Genomic DNA, 13,778 nt, shown 5'->3' on the forward strand with positions numbered 1-13,778 from the left:
TTTACGACTAGCCTTAATCGAAAGTTCTCTCTCGTGATCGGGAGGGGTAATTAACTATAGGGGCTTGCGCCTATAGGAAACCAGAACTCAGATCATAAAGTCCTCACAAAATGAGGGCGAAATCTCTGGGTAGTGTCTTATCTACAAACCCATCTGCCTTCCAAAATTTACCTCGGAACTTAATTCGTTAAAACTCCCTCGCCGAAATAAGAAAAGCGAGCGGAGGCCGGGGCCGAATTTTCGGAGCCCACAGCATAAATTCGCAAACAAAACAAAACAATCACCAGTGTTGAATGAACAACAAATATCCTTCGACAGCAGGAAAATTTGAGGCTATTCTTACGGCACAAATTTATAAATTCGCAAACAAAATGCTTAGTCGCAATCATATAGAGAAATGCCTGCAACCTTTTGTTGAGCATGAAAAAATGAAGCCAAAACTGCCATCAGAAGAGCATACAACTCCTAGCACACACTATAGAAAATTTTTAAGTAAATGAGTTTAAAAGAAAACACAAATACAGAACCGGGTTTCCTCCCAAATTAGTTATGATCGTTAGAACTTTGCGAGAACCTTGTTAAACATCAGCAATCCTGTGCTTCAGTCTCCGTTCCTCAGACTCTTCAGATCAGCCTGCATCATCTCCATCAACGTGCCATTTCTATTTCCGTGGAAGAATTAGAGAGAGGGATTCACCGATAGATTCACAAAGGTTGTGCCAAGGAGGTCATCACTTTCGTGCGCCTTATGGTTCTCTGCCCGGGGACTACTTCCTGTACTACTGGACATTGAACCAAATCCAGAATCCTGCAACACTCCTGTTGGTGATGATTCAAATCTTGTCCTCATGTTCCAACCATCAGTCATGAAGTTCAGCGATGAAGTCGATAAATTACTACCCAGGTCCTTCGGGGTGGTGCTTGTGTTAGTCAAAACCTCGCCAAGAGGTCCTCCAATGGTTGGTTCCCAAGAAATTGGTACCCAACTTAAACCTCTTTGGCTGCCAGCATTCAGAGGATCCAACTCAGAAGATAATCTGAAGGGGGGAAATGACAGTTTGTCTTGGATGGGGGAGCAAGGGGATGATGAGAAGCCCAAAGAAGAGATGGGGATCGAAATAGAGAGTTCGGTTCTGTATGATTGCATCTTATCGGCCACATCAGCATCAGAAGGGTTTTTCGACCAATCATCAATAAAATGTCGAAAGGGATGGGATCTAATATGTTGATCATTCATTTCAGGGTTATAGAAAACAAAACTAAGGTTCTCTGAGGAGCAGTTTCCTTGACTGTTAGGTAGGGAATCAGTAGATATCAGTCCCAAGTCTACACGGGTCGATGTTTCTTCAAAGGGATTTTGTTGCTTGGAAATAGGTAACAAGGTACCTGTGGATTTGGATATTAAATCAGTCATCATGGAGAGACCTTGGGAATTTCGTCTTTGGTCGCCTGTATTGTCTTTGTTTATTAGCAACCTGCAAGCAAGCATGAGAAAATTAGGATTTGCTTTGCCAGTTTGTTATTTAGGAAGTAAAGCAATAACCATTTATAATCAGTGAATCGCGTCAAGTGTTGGATGAAAAAAATGATCGAAGGCTAAACCCTACTTGAGGCTACTGTGCAAAAAGGAGGAGAAAAGAAAATGAAAATTATATTGGATCTCATGCAAGGTCTCTGTCAGATACTTGGTCTATTATAAATCAGTGCAAGAGTCAACGCCACATGATGAACTATTTATGTTATAATGGCCATATGGAGGTCGCACAGTTATATTTTCTATTACAAGTGCTTTACACTACTGCCTAAAAGAAGAAACAATAGAGTTTATCGAGTAAGTACTAAAAGTGAGTACTTCTAGTCAGATGCCCATAGAGTGCTGCTAGATGAGATTGACTTTGAGCAACAACTGAGTAAGTATTTCGAGTCATGCTAAATATTACTGTTGATAGGTCCTATCAAAGTGATCATGCCATGGAAAACTTATTGGTAAGCACTTATGACTTAATATTGATGGTTCTTATTGCTTTCTACAACAATTTTCTAGCACAATAATTTCATAAAAGCAACAACAAAATAGTTGCCAAAAGCCGTCCCAAACGACGTCTTAATCATTTTGACTTGAGCAATTTGTTTGTGTTATAGTCCAACTCGGTACAATGTTTACTTGATTTACTTTTCTCGGATGACTATGTTGTACATTAGCTCCTGATTTCTTTAGCCCTTTCTGAAGCCAACAGAACTAAAAGAATGAAAAACAACCACCACTTGATTCACCCTAACTGCTTCCAACGCCTGCTATTTGATCAAAATAATGAATTAGAAATGATGTGACAAGATCTCATCATGTGCCATTCTAGCATTATTCTTAATGAATTTCCATAGGATCAACCAAGCTTAGATTCAAACAATCATATGATTATTATATGTTACTGAACAAGATAATTTAATTTAGATTTATCGGAGCTAAAATAGATGATTCTCCATTCATTTTTTGCCGCCAATTATAGTCCTTTTTAGCTTCATAATAGGAGAGGATGCATAATATTATTTATTCTAATTTGCTTATAGAACTACTTTAAAATCTATTCATGTTTACTAGAAGTATTTCCATAAGATTTATTAATTTTATGACGTGGTACTTAGCAGTTTGAAATAATAATTAAACATTCCAATGACTCTAAATAATTACTGAATGAACCATACTTATTATGTGGGCTTTAATGGAAATCCAATTTCCTAAGGTTATCTCCATGACTCCACGTTATATTCTGGAGAGATGCTGGAATATGGGATATGCTTAATGACAATAAATAACAGAAGTTATATCCTACACTGATCACCAAAAAATAAGCAAAATATCTTTGCCAAAACTTGTGCACAAGCAAAGTAAAAAAACATAACCAATAAAACTATTGTAAATTTTATCCCCCATACACAAAAAACCAATGAATCAGACAACCTTGATTCAGATTCTACCTCTTGTTTGATTCAGGGTTCTGGCCAAAACCAGAACACCTGTTACGCAGCAAGTTATTTATCTTTCTTCACTGAAACTTTAAATTTAAAAAGATGTTTGATATGTTGTTAGATGAACTGCAAATCAAAGAAAAATGATGATTATTTTCTTAAGAAAGTCCATATGTTACCTATCCAATTGCAGGGATGAAGGTTCTGTCCCACTTGATTGTAAGTTTTCGCTCTGCTGCTGAGCAGTGGTAAGGTTGTTAGAAGAACCACCACTGGAAACAGCTGATGCGGATTGTGAAGAAGTGATGGCAGGCACAGCTGCCTTTGCAGCATGGCCAAGGTGGCCTTCCACACGCTTTCTTGAACGATGGCGACCGCGGTTCATGTGTCGCTCGCAGTACTTCTGATCAACAACTGCATCCCTCGAACACCGCCACTTTTTTCCATCGGTTCGACGGCATCTGCCAGGCTCTGGGTCAGCACCTCCAGAGAAACCTGGATGGAAATTTCCCCATCCCACTGCAAACGACCATTTCATTATGAACAAAACTAGCATATGTTTTGATGGCTATGAATTTTAGTGAAAATAAATGAATGCTAAGAGTTGAAAAAGCTTAAATCAATGGCTTGGGTTCATAATCAACAAATGTATTATTGGAATTCCATTTCATTTCCTTCTCTCCTTCAATCCAAGTAAAGCCTTTAGCAACAAGAGAGCAAATCAAAACCAAGAAGAACAAATGCAAATTGGAATTATTCTGAGTAGGTTTATCAAAGCACCGCTTTAAAAATAACAATGCTACAGACAGTAGCAGCCGAGCTACCTCTATAATTCGGAGCTCATAATATTTGAAAAGAAACTGACACCTTATTAACTAGGTAGACCACAGGAGATAATATATGATGGCGTATTAGATAAAATGAGGTGAGCATACTACAAGTAAAAAAAGTTTCAACATTTCTGACTAAACTATTTTTCTAGAGTTCATCATTCAAAACATTTATGTGTTACCTACTGGTCACCAGCTCATTTTGAATTAACAAAGGCTTACATGTGCCTGTTTGTCTAAAAGATCCAGCAGTGAAGGATGAGAACCCAGATTGGTTGTTGCTTCGTCTGATTGTCATGAGCAAATTTGATGGTATTGACATTTTTGCATCTATATACTTGTAGATCAGAGCCTGGTGCTCCAGTTCTAACCACTGCGAAGTGGTGAAGGGTCCTCTGATCCCAGACACAGCTCCATGCATGTTAAGGGTTGAGTTGTCAGAGCACACTCCTGAATAAGGGAAGGTAGATAGATATAAGCATAATATCTAAGAGGACTATGACTACTTAAACCATGTAGCATTACAGACAGGTCGAAACTACAGTTAGGAGAGGCTCCTGAATAAGAATCAAAAGGTAGAAATAGACCCTGTAACGTGAGCGAGAAGAGGGACAAAACCTCTCTAGTGATGTTTGATTTTTCTTTCGAGGATCACACAAACTAACTATATATGAAATAAGTTCTTCACCTTTATCCTTCCAGGTCTTGAAAACAAAATTTATGAGAAAGTAAACTGCAGTTCATTTTTTCCTTAATTTTCTTCTGAGATCTTCGTTTTACACTTTTTTTTCCTTTCAGTATTCCTTGCAAATAATCAGAAGAGAAGGGGCATCCAGCCCACCCAAGACTCCAACTTTGAGGACAAGATCATCTGAGGTCAGGAAAGAAAGATCCCAACTTTTTCAAAAAAAAAATCTCAACTTTTTCACTTTGACAAGACCCAAAGAACAAAAACGCCCATGGAAAAGACGCCTTTACCAATCAGTATCACTTGATAGAGACAAACAACTAAAATAGCCAACCCAACTCCTCTTATACTTTCTAACTTGTTATACCTGCGTTCCTGAAGGTAGGGTAAGCTGAAGAGCATGAAGATGATGATGGATGGTTGAAGAAAGGTAAGTTCCAATGATTATTGAGCACCAAAGCTTCTGGTTTCCATGAAGAAAAGTTCAGCATTTGCTCTCCATCAGGGAAAAGGGTATGAGAGCCGGATCTAAGGAGGCAAGCTGCCGCCTTGCTTGTTGCTGTGAGCATTGTATCACATCTAGCCGTCTTCAAACGACTCCAGTATTCATCATTGTCCTCAACCACAATGGACCTTCCATGCTTGGAGAAACTGGATTGGAACAGTCCCCTTTGCTTGCTGGGTTCAGATTCCAAGGGAAACAAAGAGGAGGGCATACGAATATTGGGGTCAGAATAGACAGAGACCAAGCCATCAGAGCTCAGAGAACAACCTAAATCCATGTCTAGTGTGAGCTGAGATGAGAATGAGAAGGAGAGGGGAGTTCATGAGTTGAAGGGATGTGAAACGGAAATGAGATGAAACGAAGTTGCTGGTGGATTAGAAGCATTTCTAAGTTGTAGTGTTTCCGAAATCAGGAAACCAGGCTGGTTTTCTTATGGCAGCATGTACGCTTCCAGCAAATAATTGTGGAAAGGTGATGTCAGATGTCGATACTGCATCGAATACTAGCCAGATAAATAAGACGATATTTGCTTATTTCTTTCTTATACATTTATATATGTAAAAATATATAAATCCGTGCATTAAATTAAAATGTATCATTTACTTAGAACTCATATAATAAAAAATTTATTATTTTTAATCTTTTAATATTTTTCACATGCTTATATATATTATTATTTTTACTACATTATAAATTATTTATTTTGAGAAATTTATATTTTATAAAAAAAAAATTGCTCCATAAATTTATATTAAATATTAGAAATGTATATCTTTTTTTTATTTGCAAAAAAGATTATCATATTTTTATAATTAAAATCAAAATAAGTAAATGAAGAATTTTTTTTAAACATACTATAATAATATTCTCTTCAAATTTCAATGACCTTATATATATAATCAAAATAAAATAAATTAATAAAGGCCAAAACCAATTCAAAAGACTATAATAATTGTTGGAAATGGAAGTAAAAATGCGTCATGAAATAAACATGAAAAATAGAAAGTAACGGAAACTAAATGACACCAAGATTTAATGTGGAAATTTTGAAATCGAAAAAAATCACAAAATCACACTACACCAATAAATCTCTTGTGAAATGAAAATAAATAAGTGCATCTCTTTTCTCTCTCACTCTCTCATTGCTTATCTACTCTCTTACGTTGTTCTCACACTTAAAACACAAGAGAAAATCATGTTAATAATCCAGAGGGATGCCACCATTCAAAAAAATGAGAAAGAAAATTGTTCAGTCTACCTTGAAGCTCTACGATGCCAGTTTGGAGGGCTGTGTCGTTCAAGCCTCTGTCATCATGATGTTGCGACGCTAAAACTCGCAATGTTGTGACTTCACACAACACTACGACGCCAAATCTATAATGATGTCGGGATTTGCTCTATGTTGTTTCTCCTAGCAAATATTGCAGCACCAAGGCGCTGGGGAACATAACGTTGGGGCACTTGGGTACATGGCATTGGGGTGCTCGGGTACACAGCATCGAGGAGTTATTAGAAAAAAATTTGAATGCAAAGTAGGGGGAGGACTGTAACACCTCATAATCAAATTTAAAAGAACTGTTTATTTTATCTTATTAATTAATCAACTAGAGCTTCTATAAATCATCAAAATAATAAATCTATACCCAGTGACAAGTAATAATCATATACCTTAAAATATTTCATTATATTCCAAAAATCAATATATAATAATGAGGAGATGAATACAATTATTATTCTATCACTAACCCCTGACTACAAAATAATAAAATAAAATATAAAAAAAATGACTATCTATGACAATCGCTTCAACTAGTCATGATTTCTTCCCTAACCTGAAATCATAAAAAATCACATAATGAGCATAAAAGTCTAGCAAATAATTAAAACTCTATCACTATTTTCAATACAAGATAAAAGAATCAATATGTATGTTAAATTCTAGTCATTATTATTCATTACTTAATATGAGCAATAAAAATCAAAAAATTAAAAATAAAATTAATATGATTCAATAAAGTCACCCAATAAGCCATGTTAGTTTGTTATACTATGTTGTATCAATATTAATAACAATACAATTTTAATTATATCTATCAATTAGTTAATATAAAGCAAGTCAAGACAATCAATCTTTAATATCGTGTTTTCTTTTGTACATTTGTTATTTGTCATAACTATTAATATGTCAATCTCATCTTATCTTTTATTTTTTTATTAATCATTTATTTTTCACATGTGGCTTTTAATAATCATTTAAGAGTCATCACCCTCTACCCGTCAGCATAATTTAGTCAATCAGTTATAGGCTATAACTAGGATTAAACCACCAATATTTTCTTTAAAGGAAAGCTCATCAACTTACCTTATTGCACTGGATATTATATTTTAAGAGCTAACTCGTATTCATTATAGTGTCAATAGCCAGCCTGCCCTTGCTTACATGCAAATACAATCTTTTTTATGTAATGTAAGTCAATATAATTTATGAAATACATAAATTTATAAATATTAAAAAATCTATCAAATTTGTATACTATACATTTGCTTCAAAAAATTATATCTTCCACTTTAACTAGTGAAAATGCAATATATTTTTATTAAAATACTCATATTGATGAGATCTATCACATATTAAAAGTTGTATGGTAAATTTTACCAATACAAAATTACCATCATTTTTTTATAACGAAAATAAAAATTTGATTAAAAAATACTAAATTATTGAAATGAAAAATTGGGTACTAGTTTCTTACATCTAGATGGGCGAATTTTTCAACATATCTGATTAACAAAAATAGATTTATGATCTCCAAAACTTAAGTTATTGGTTCTCTCTCAATTTGATTCATATTCTTTGTTTAGGCCAAATAAAAAAGTAAAAAGGATTTTGACCTCCCGCACATTGCCCCACCCAACAAGCATGACAAATTAAATTGAGGTATGAGGCAACAGTATAACCCGATTGATCAACACAATAAGATTCCACACAAAAATAGTAATCTCCCACTTGGAAATTATTGTAATCAATCCTTCTCCCGGTCTATAACACCAATCATGATACATGTAGTATGGCTCACCCCTACTCTCATCCTCCATAAAGACCAACTTAAGCTACGTACACATTGCTTCAGTTTCTTAACTATCACCATCTTCATTAGCATGTAGGATTCTAGGTCCTGTGTATCTTCTCTAAAGATAACTAACAATCTGTGAGACATCGTTCCCTTACTGTTCCTCTCTAGATTGGATTTTCCTCCCAGGATCGTCCGGGACGATATTGAGATCGTCCAGGCATCTGTACTGTTCAAAATATCGTCCTGAAATTAGTTCTAGGAACCGTCCAGGACGATCGATTTTGGTCTGATCGTCCCGGGACGATTTTGCGATCGGCCGGGCCGATCAGCCTAATGATATAAGAAAATCAGCTCGTTTTGAGGAGAGAGAAAATCATTTTAAAAACAAAATATCTGATTTGAGGAGAGAGAAAGAGAAAGGGAAAAGAGGAAAAAGCTTGGTTTTGGAGGCCGCGGAGCACTTTTCGTCCGACGCTACTGTTGGAGAAAGTGTAGATCTCGTGGTAAGGACTCCGAATCCTATTTATGTTTTCAGAGATATTGAGTTTTGATCGAGTTGTGCACTGTTTTGTGTTTTCGTAGTCGAAGCAAAGTGTTCACTGTATTGACGTACGGATTTATTGTTTTGATCGGATTTACTGTTTCGTACAGATTTATAGATTTCATTGATTGATCATTGAGCATGGATACTATTGATTATTGATTATTGACATTGATATGGACATGGACAGCATAGATTTATTGATATTGTATAGACTCATTGATACTATTGATTTTGCATTGTATTGACTTGCTACAATTGATTTATCGTATTGCTTTTCCGATTGATTTTATCGACTCGATTTATGTTATGGATTATGGACTATTGATATGGATTATGGATTATGGATATGGGTTGTATTGATTCTTAGATACCGGCACCGATATTGATATGAATTCTGCGTATTGATTCCTAGATATTGACACCGATATAGATTGTACCGATTGATAGATACCGACATCGACATTGATATGGATATGATATTGACATATGGATACTATTGCTACGACAGATCCTGACATGCTATTGATACACTGATACATTGATTCGTCGTACCGATTATCGATTGATTGATTGAATGGATTGTTGCCGTATGGATTTAATTTATCATAGAATAGATTTCTTTATGGAGCTGATTGTATTGATTTCAATTGACCTGATGATTTCATTGTATGGATTTGTTTTAATTGCTTATTGAGTTGATTCGATTGTTCTATGGATTTCTCTGCTGATAGATATAATTGACTGGAAAGTGCTCTATTGATTGAGATGATTTCCCTATTGTAGCATCGTACGTCGTCATTATTGAATCGATCTTGCTACCGTAGTGTCATTGAATATTGTATATTGATATCAAGTAAATCATATTGAATAATTGGATTGACTGATTTGCAAGAGTACGCTCTGACACGAGTCCCTTATTGAATTAATTGATGATATTGATTGCTATTAATTGACACAGACATTCTATTGATTAGACAGATGATATAGATTCAACGAATTGACTAGACGACACGATTGTTTGAACTGATAGTATTGATTGATAGACACTGCTACGATGGATGGATATTGACTGGAAGCACTTATTGATTTGATTGTTGAGGCGTATTGATTTATCAATGTTTTTATCGCTGTATTGATTATTGATTTCCGTAATGTATTGACTACTGATTTGATTTCCGCTGTACAGACTTGATTTCATCGACTATGAATTTCCGCATTGCATAGACTCATTGACCATTGATTGACTTGATTTGATTGACCTGCATATTGATAGCATCGCCGTGCTTTGATTTAAGTTTTAGGCTTTGGTGACCTGCTGGGCTTTGTAAGCTCATTATATGTGGTTAAAATTTTCAGGTCCGAGCAAAGCAACTGGAATGGAGTTCGATCAGAATGTCAGACGAATCCTTTCACTATTGATATCTGGGACATCACACAATCTTTCGTAAGCAACTATTGAAATGATACCAAAGTTGGATATGCTTTATTTAACATGGAATGCAACATCCTTGGCTAGATGAAAAATGACACTCATGTTGTCACTATGCAACTTCTCATTCCTTTGCCCCTAGTCAAGTTCTGCCAATAAACTTTTCAACCAAATCATTTCCTTGCTAGCCTCAGTGATAACAATGTACTCAACTTCTATGTATAAGAGCATAATAATCTTCTGTAACTTAGAAACCCAACTTACTTAATTCTTTCCCAAAGTGAAGATATAATTTATTGTGATCCCCCTACCATAAAGATCTCTAGCAAGATTAGAATCTACATACCCCTATAGATTAATATTTATACCTCCTAAGCAAAGAACTTTGTCAATTGATCCTCTCAAGTACCTAAGAGTTCACTTGACCTCCTCCCAATAAATAATATAAAGAAGGAGATAGTGGTGAACCATATTTAAATTGTTAAGATTCAGGTGGATCTCTTTATTTCAATAGCAAGAGTCTTAGGTACTTTATGTGCTCATTAGCTTTATCTTATTGATCATCATCATTATCCACTATCTCAATATATTTTAAATAATCTTTAGGAGTCCCATTTCTATCATTATACATTTTATTTTCATTGAATTTGACATCCCTACTTCTAATGAATTTTTTATTATGATAATCTCATAATTTATAACCAAATTCATCTAAGCCGTATCTAATAAATGTACATTTGATAGATTTTGGATTAAGCTTACTCCTAGGTTTTATATCAATATGAAAATAAGATGAATAATAAAAAACTTTAAGGTGAGATAAACTTACCTCACTTTAACTCCAAACTTCCTCATGTAACTCCTCATTTAGAGGAACTGAAGGACCACGATTGATCAGATAAATTGTAGTATTCACTACCTCTACCTAGATATACTTGGGTAGACTAAGATGTTACCTCATGCTCCTGGCATGCTCAATTATTATTATATTCATGTGCTCTACAACACAATTGTATTATGGTGTTTTGGAACATTGAACTTATGCTTGATCCCATTTAAAGTATAATATTATTTGAGTTTCTTATTATAATACTTGTCACTATTATTTGATCTGAGATACTCAATCTCAACAATGACCTTCCACTTCTTGAAAACTTCATACACAACTGAATTAATTTTAAGAAGTACACCCATCATTTCTACTATGATCATCAATAAAAATAATAAAATATAAAGATCCTTCTATAGAGGTAACTAGAGCAGGTCCCCATACATCAATATGTATTAACTTCAACTTCTTTAACTTGATCTTTGAACCAATATTTAAAAAACTCACCCTATGTTGGTCATATACATAATCTTCACAAACATTAATTTTATAGATTTTAAACCAAGAAGCCCTCCTTTAGTAAGAAGTGAATGCATACCTTTCTTACTAATATGGCCAAGTCTTTGATGCCAAACACCTCCATCAGTATATGAATCAGCTACTTTAATAGAATTTAATCTTTTGTTGATAAATATAGGGTGCTTTCATTACTACCATGAGCTATAACCATAACCCCTTTTGTTAGCTTCCACGAATCTCCGGTGAATAATGTTATATGGCCTGATTTTGTAAGTTGACTCACATAAACTAAACTACTCATCAAATAAAGAACGTGCCTAACATTCTTGAGTTTAAAAATTGACTCATCTAGCCTTCTGATACCAACATCTTCTTATCCAAAAAAGTTTTAAGGCTTTCTATCTCCTAGATACACTTTACCCAAATCACCTTGAGTACAGTTTTTAAATGCCTCCTTGTTAGGACTTACAGGAAAAGAAGCACTTGGATTTATAACATAAGATTCAAAATTATTTAAAGATAAAATCAGAGAATCTGATTGATACTCTTATGTATATACATTTAAAGAGTGATTTTTTTTAATTGACCTCCATCACTGCCCTTCTTTGAAACTATATAGTCTGTCTTAAAGTGACCATTCTTTTCACAGCTTTAACACATAACTTTATATCTCCTTAAAGTAGACTTTCCTCTATTTGCTTTAGATCTCCCTTAACTAAGATTTCTCTCTAAAACTCTTCCTCATGCTTCAACACTCAAAGCAGAATTTGAAAATTTATTATTCTCCCTCCTACAAAGCTCTTCATTAAGCAGTAAGCCCACAATATTCTCATAATTTAGCTTTGAACTTCCTGAAGAGTTACTCACAGCAATAACAATCCCATCCCATCTTTATGGCAATGAAGATAATAGTAGCAATGTTCTCACCTCATCATCAAACTTGATGCCCTTAACACAACAAATTAATCACAGTGTTCATATTATTTAGGTTCTCTGCCATTAGTGTGTTGTTCAACATCTTTATGTTGAATAACTTCTTCATCATAAAATTTTGTTTTAGGCCAATGGCTTCTCATGAATCTTAGTCAGTATGATCATAAGATTGACTGTAGTCTTCTCATTTACAATATTGAATATAATATATAAGGAAAGGGAAGGTCATGTTAAACCTAGTATAACCCAGCCAAGAATCTCCCACTCATCCATAATCATAGAGTATGGCTTCTTAGTGATACATTTCAGTACAAAAATATAACATCTTCTATATAACAAATCTTTAATTTGCATCCACTAAAATGTGAAGTTCAAATTGTTGAACTTCTCAATATTATACCTTGCTTCGTTGGCCATTACTCTCACTCGAACTGGACAACCTCACTTTGATACTAGTTGTTGGGGATGGAAGCAAAAATGCACAACAAAATAAACAAGAAAAATAAAAAAATAGCTGAAAGTAAAGTACACTAGGATTTAAAGTGAAAAAATCTAAAATTGGGAGAAACGATGAGCCATAACACACAAACAAATTCATTATGAAAATGGGGAGAAATAAGTACAACTCTCTCGCTCTTCTCTTTAACTCTCTCATCGCTTCTCTACTCTCTTACATCGTTCTTACACCCAAAACATGAGAGAAAGTTAAGTTAATAACCCCAAGGGATGCCACCCATCAGAAAAAGGAGAAAAAAATTATTTAGTACACGAATCACTGCGGTGCCAATTTAGAGTGTTGCGACGCTTAAGTCTCTATCATTATGATGTTACGGTGCTCAAACCCATAGTGCTGCAGCATCACACAATGTTGAGGCATCAAATTTATAACAATGAGGCCCTCTGCTCTCCATTGTTTCTCCCAGCAAACTTTGTAGCACCATGGAGCTCAAGTACACAACTCTGGGGTGCACAAGTACATAATATCAATGAATTATTAAAAAAATGAATTCAAAGAACCCAAACCCAAGCAGGGGGAGGGCTCGCTGCATCCCTCCAGCAAGCACGATAAATTGAACTGAGGTTTGAGGTAATAATACAACCCGTTTGCCCATTATGATCAACATAATCAAATTCCACATAAAACTAATAATAATAAGCGATTGCCCATTATGATATAAAGAAATGAACATATTTTAATTTAATAATAACAATTTTTCATGGTGCAAGCCTCTGTAATTAATGATAGTATAAGTGCTATAATTAAAATCACACTAAACTGATAAGCTTTTCACTTGTGTTTTTAATTTCATAAATGATATAAAAGGTCATTCATTATGGGGCTTAGAGGATGATATCTTCAGTTGAAAAGGATGATAAATGTTGAGAAATTATAATATCATTCAAATGAAAGATCAATGAGTCTATGAGGTTAAGAGGATGTATTTGTTTAGTTTCATAGC

The 13,778-nt window shown here is 34.6% G+C and overlaps 1 protein-coding gene across 1 annotated transcript; it reads right to left on the reverse strand.

The window, feature by feature from the left end:
- Nucleotides 1-390: 390 nt before the first annotated feature.
- On the reverse strand, nucleotides 391-5,568 carry LOC110112736 (growth-regulating factor 6). Its single transcript, XM_020845047.2, has 4 exons — nucleotides 4,853-5,568; nucleotides 4,020-4,247; nucleotides 3,147-3,486; nucleotides 391-1,475 (listed from the first exon to the last, which is right to left on the reverse strand). The coding sequence occupies exons 1-4, from the start codon at nucleotides 5,265-5,267 to the stop codon at nucleotides 680-682; spliced, it is 1,779 nt and encodes a 592-aa protein (XP_020700706.1). The 5' UTR covers nucleotides 5,268-5,568; the 3' UTR covers nucleotides 391-679.
- Between the last annotated feature and the right edge of the window lie 8,210 nt (nucleotides 5,569-13,778).

The sequence above is a fragment of the Dendrobium catenatum genome, unplaced genomic scaffold (genome assembly GCF_001605985.2).
Source record: "Dendrobium catenatum unplaced genomic scaffold, ASM160598v2 fragScaff_scaffold_705, whole genome shotgun sequence".
NCBI lineage: Eukaryota > Viridiplantae > Streptophyta > Magnoliopsida > Asparagales > Orchidaceae > Dendrobium > Dendrobium catenatum.

What these genes read in the sequence shown, in the direction of transcription:
- LOC110112736 (XM_020845047.2), bottom strand. Translation starts at nt 5,267, where the DNA reads ATGGATTTAGGTTGTTCTCTGAGCTCTGATGGCTTGGTCTCTGTCTAT. An exon ending in CCCTACCTTCAGGAACGCAG is followed by an intron (nt 4,248 to 4,852) that starts GTATAACAAGTT and finishes TCCCTTATTCAG; the next exon opens with GAGTGTGCTCTGACAACTCA. An exon ending in TCATCCCTGCAATTGGATAG is followed by an intron (nt 1,476 to 3,146) that starts GTAACATATGGA and finishes GCTTGCTTGCAG; the next exon opens with GTTGCTAATAAACAAAGACA.